The 5,099-nt window shown below is 51.0% G+C and overlaps 1 protein-coding gene across 1 annotated transcript; it reads right to left on the reverse strand.

The window, feature by feature from the left end:
* Positions 1-467: 467 nt before the first annotated feature.
* On the reverse strand, positions 468-4,218 carry LOC143833427 (uncharacterized). The gene is made up of 4 exons (XM_077329257.1): positions 2,262-4,218; positions 1,622-1,705; positions 1,358-1,441; positions 468-1,078 (listed from the first exon to the last, which is right to left on the reverse strand). The coding sequence occupies exons 1-4, from the start codon at positions 2,881-2,883 to the stop codon at positions 537-539; spliced, it is 1,332 nt and encodes a 443-aa protein (XP_077185372.1). The 5' UTR covers positions 2,884-4,218; the 3' UTR covers positions 468-536.
* Positions 4,219-5,099: the final 881 nt, after the last annotated feature.

The following is a 5,099-nucleotide window of genomic DNA, read 5'->3' on the forward strand; positions in this document are numbered from 1 at the left end:
GGAAGGTTGAGCAGGAGAGTGAGGGAGATGGAAGGGGCTGGGCAGGGGAGCAGTGGGACCTGAGTTTTGTTTCCTGTTTGTGTTTTGGGGTAGGGGTTGGGGGGGGGGGGCTCCAAGTTTCATTCCCTAATGTTTTTCCCCTGTTAAATGTATAGTTTTGTTAAAAAAAATAGGTTTTCCAGGGGGGTGGGGGGTGGTGGTGCTGGTGGGGCTCCAAGTTTCATTCCCTAATGTTTTTCCCCTGTTAAAATGTTTTTTAAAATAAAATGTTATTGCAAATTTTATAACAAGACTCCAGTGTGACTTCTTAAACTCGCACATATTTAACCCCACACCACACTCCTAAAACTCCTTGAACTAACACCCCTCCAACCTCCAACCCACACAGCAGTACCACAATATAGACAATCACTAGAGAGGCCGCTTTCGGCCTTGCAGATTCTACAGTAGGGTACACAGAGACAGAGTCAAAAATATAAACTTTATTCAACAAACAACAAAACACAGATAACATGAAATAGAAAAAGTGGGCAAAACTAGGAGGGGGAGTACTTGTCTGCTGGTTTTATTTTCCTCTTTCCGAGAATAGTCCTCCTTCGTGTTTGGGTGGAGGCATTCTGAGAGGGAGTCGGTGGGGTGGGTGCTGGAAGTGGTGGTGTTGGTGTGGGTGGTGGTGGGGGTGGTGGTGTGGGTGGTGGTGGGGGTGGTGGTGGGGGGGCGGGGGCGATTTGTGGAGGGTAGGCCCTTTCCATGACCACTACAGCCCTCTCCATGAGTCTCCTTATCAGTCGCACCTCCTCCACGCCTTCGCGTAGGATTTGGTTTGTCTCTCTAAGGACTGCCCTCAATTTTCTCCCCTCCTGGGCAATGAGTGTGAGCATGGCTTGGTCAGCGGCAGCGGCACGCCGTGACTCCTCATAGCAGTGCTCAAGGAGCCTCTCTCCCACGCTTGTCAAGACGGAGACGCGCCTCAGCCTGCCGCGTTCCCTCGTAAGCCTCTCCTCTGCTGGGAGCGCACCTCTAGGTGGTGGGCTGCCTGGAGCCAGGGGTGGTTCCTCCTCCTCATCTGAAAGAACCTCTGTTGGCAAAAAATGAGAAACAAAACTGTTAGTGACATCAATAAAGTCAAAACACACCATGGTGGACATGGTGTTCTTTTTTGTCCCCGTGTTTTCCTGCCAAGAATTTAAACAATCCCCGGCGAGCACATGGCTATTGTTTGTTTGCCCATGGTGTGCTTTTACTTTTGCCTACTTTCACAGCAGGACTCTCAACAATTAAAAGGGAGCACATGGTTAGTGCCTAGCGACATTGTCCTGCAGCTATGGCTCGAAAGGAACAGGTCATGCACGCTCACCATCTTGAATCTGTATCCGCCTGCGCCGTGCAGGAGGTCCAAGCAACCCAGGCTGTTCCTCCTCCTGTGTTCCGGGTATGAAATCTGCAAAAAAAGGAAAAAAAAACAGATCTAGGACCAAAGGGTGGCAAAGCCAGCTTCAAAGGCTACACCAGCAACGCAGAGGGACTCTCTTCTTTCTCTTAGCAGTGCTGCTGCCCTGCACAAACAGAAAAGCACAAAGCAGTCAAAACAGCCCCCCCCCCTATTTTAACTAATACTTACCAATGTTAGTTGATGCCCCCGAATCACTATCCACGTCAGGTGCTGCTGGAGACTCGAGGGGCCCCGTCCCTGGCAACTGTGTCTCTGTGGACAAGAGCAGAAAATAGTGAAAAATGAGCAAGCATACACCATGAACCACAAAGCAAGCTCCCAAAGTAGTGAGCCAAAGTACTGCAGAAGGCCTATGGGCGAGGCATGCAGCAAATATTTTGGGGCTGTTGGTTAAACATGACCGTTTCAAATACTAACCACATCAAGCACTCCACAGCCAACCATCTTTTAAAATCTTTTAAAAATTAAAATTAAATTATAAAATTAAAACCGTTTCAAATAGTAAACACAGCAAGCACTCCACAGCCTACCATCTTTTAAAATCTTTTAAAAATTAAAATTAAATTATAAAATTAAAACCGTTTCAAATAGTAAACACAGCAAGCACTCCACAGCCTACCATCTTTTAAAATCTTTTAAAAATTAAAATTAAATTATAAAATTAAAACCGTTTCAAATAGTAAACACAGCAAGCACTCCACAGCCTACCATCTTATGCGTTGCAACGAACTGACGAGAAAACGATGGCCAAACGTCAGAACACACATTTGCTCAAAAGGAAATATAAAATAAAAATAAAATCACTTACCGGAGGCAAGGGGCGTTTGCTCAGGAGCCTCCTCTGGCTCCCCAGGAACGATGGCGATGAGGTCCAGCGTTACCGATTCCGCGGCTCGTTGCTGGACGGGGGGTGGAGGGCGAAAGCTGGACGAGGTGCCCTCGCCGGGATCCTCCTCAGCGGGTGGTTCCTCGACCGGGGCAGCCGGCTTCCGAACCACCTTAAGGCTCCGGCCGACGCGCTTCGGCCTGCCGGATCCTTCCCCGTCTCCGTACAGCTGGCGCTGCTCCTCGAAGTAGGGGCAGGTAACCTTCTCGTTGCCGGAACCCTTATTATGGTTCACGGCACGCATATACTCTGCCCTCATTGTCTTGGTCTTCGACCGGCATTCAAGGCCGGTCCTGTTGTGGCCCAGGGCGCGCATCTTAATGGCCACTTGTTCGAATACCTCCCTATTCCTGTGGGAGGACTGGAACGCGTCCTGGATTTTCTCCTCCGAGAAAATCCCGATCAGGTCCCTGATCTCCGCGTCCCTCCAAGTTGGGCCACGGCCGGTTGCAGGGACGGACGAGGCTTGAGAAGACGATTCCATGTTGCTTTCGCTGGTAGCTGAGCAAAATGGTGGTGGAAGGTGCAGGGTGCAACGGATCATATACCTTCCCGCACACAAAGACAAAGGGACTAGCCGGCTCCTGATTGGTAGAGGGCAGTAGGGGACACGCGCATTGGCCACATTAGGTCACATGTCACGTTCAAAACTCCTCGCGCGGGAACAGGATCTGCTCCTAATGGCCAGATTGGCGCCCTTGTTGTTTGACTTAACGCATGCGCTGATTCGTTTACACGAGAGAAGAGCAGTTTGAACATGCAGCGGGAGCCATTTTAGGAAAATGTCCGCCATTACACAAACGCATGCCGGTGTTCAACCGAGAGCAAGTGCGGCAGTACTCGGCAGTTCCCCAATAATATTCACCAGCCACAGCATAAATCAACCAAACATGACATGTTACTGGCGTACGTTCGTTGGCACGCTCAGAGGAATGTTTTTTAAAATGAACGGGGGACGGCGACTCCGCTTGCCGGAGGTATAGCTGCCAATGGAAGGGGTTGTCCGCACCCAAGCACAAGCACGCACCGGGAACCACACAAAGACCCACTACACATAAGCCGCCCCTCATGATATCACCACGAATCATGTCTATTGAACCCCTCTAAGCTAAGCAGGAGACTGCGAGCGGCGACCGTTCGTTGGCACGCTCAGAGGAAAATTTTTTAAAATGAACGGGGGACGGCAACTCCGCTTGCCGGAGGTCTAGCCGCCAATGGAAGGGGTTGTCCGCACCCAAGCACAAGCACGCACCGGGAACCACACAAAGACCCACTACACATAAGCCGCCCCTCATGATATCACCACGAATCATGTCTATTGAACCCCTCTAAGCTAAGCAGGAGACTGCGAGCGGCGAATGTTCGTTGGCACGCTCAGAGGAGAATTTTTTAAAATGCTCCCTGTACGTTGACTCCGCTAGGACTGGCCGATGGTAGACGGGGTTTTAAGCTTTGGCCAAATTTAGGGAACGTGACGGTGTGTGCCACTGTGCTTGTGAAAAACTCTTGTGGTGTCCGGGCAGAATTTCCTAAAGTGATCGTGCTTGAAAGCCAGTCGCTGTCCCGTTGCCTCGTAGATCCCCGCTCGCTCGGAGAAAAAAAAAATGGCGAACAGTTCGCCGGAAGTTTCGAGGACAGGCTCGGGAGGAGGGACTTTGAAGAACCCGCAACAATGGTAACGCACAGGTCTTTAGCGCTACTGTTGCAGATTGGTTGCAGGAGTGTATCGCTATCCGGAGGGTGAATCCAGTTTTCTGGATTCCCCTAAAAGCGCTACAACGAAGCGCTTTTGGCGGGTCGGTTTCAGGATTGTTGCAGATCGTTAACGACGTCGTGCGTTATGGCAAATTAGTAGCGTTTTCAATCAGCAACCATTGTGCTATTTTTAAGCCGTGGGAAATGCCCCTCTGTCATGCCACGAGCGAGCTCTTGGTCATGCGCAACCTGGCTTGGTTTGTGCCAGGGAAATGTCGGCTCTGAAGGGGGGAGCGCCTGAAAACCAGGACGGGAAGAACACCCTGGGGAGAAACTCCAATTCCAAAAAGGAGAGATTTGGCAGCCCAGACTTTGGCTAAAGAGCGACAACCGGGCAGCGCATGGAATTCCTCCTCCCACATGATTACTTTGTTGGATAATCATTTCCCTGCCACGAAATTCTCTCCTGTGTCACAATGACACACAGCCCCTGCTCAGGACCACTTTGAGACTCCCCCCCCCCCAAATTCCAAGTCCTTCTTGTCCCCTTCTCATCAATGACAACCTGTTTCTCCACCCATGGTTTCTTCTGGCCCCTGCTTTGGCAAGCTTCTGCTCGACTTAACGGAAGGAGAGCCCTGCTGGATCAGACCAGTGGTCCATCTAGTCCAGCATCCTGTCTCATGCAGCGGCCAACCAGTAACTCTGCTTGACTTAACGGAAGGAGAGCCCTGCTGGATCAGACCAGTGGTCCATCTAGTCCAGCATCCTGTCTCATGCAGCGGCCAACCAGTAACTCTGCTCGACTTAACGGAAGGAGAGCCCTGCTGGATCAGACCAGTGGTCCATCTAGTCCAGCATCCTGTCTCATGCAGCGGCCAAACAGTAACTCTGTTCGACTTAACGGAAGGAGAGCCCTGCTGGATCAGACCAGTGGTCCATCTAGTCCAGCATCCTGTCTCATGCAGCGGCCAACCAGTAACTCTGCAGGGCCAGCGGGTTTTCCCTGATGTTGCCTCCTGGCTCTGGGATTCAGAATTTGGAGGTTCTCCTCAGTCACCAGGG

Source organism: Paroedura picta, chromosome 3 (assembly GCF_049243985.1).
Source record: "Paroedura picta isolate Pp20150507F chromosome 3, Ppicta_v3.0, whole genome shotgun sequence".
In the NCBI taxonomy this organism is placed as follows: domain Eukaryota; kingdom Metazoa; phylum Chordata; class Lepidosauria; order Squamata; family Gekkonidae; genus Paroedura; species Paroedura picta.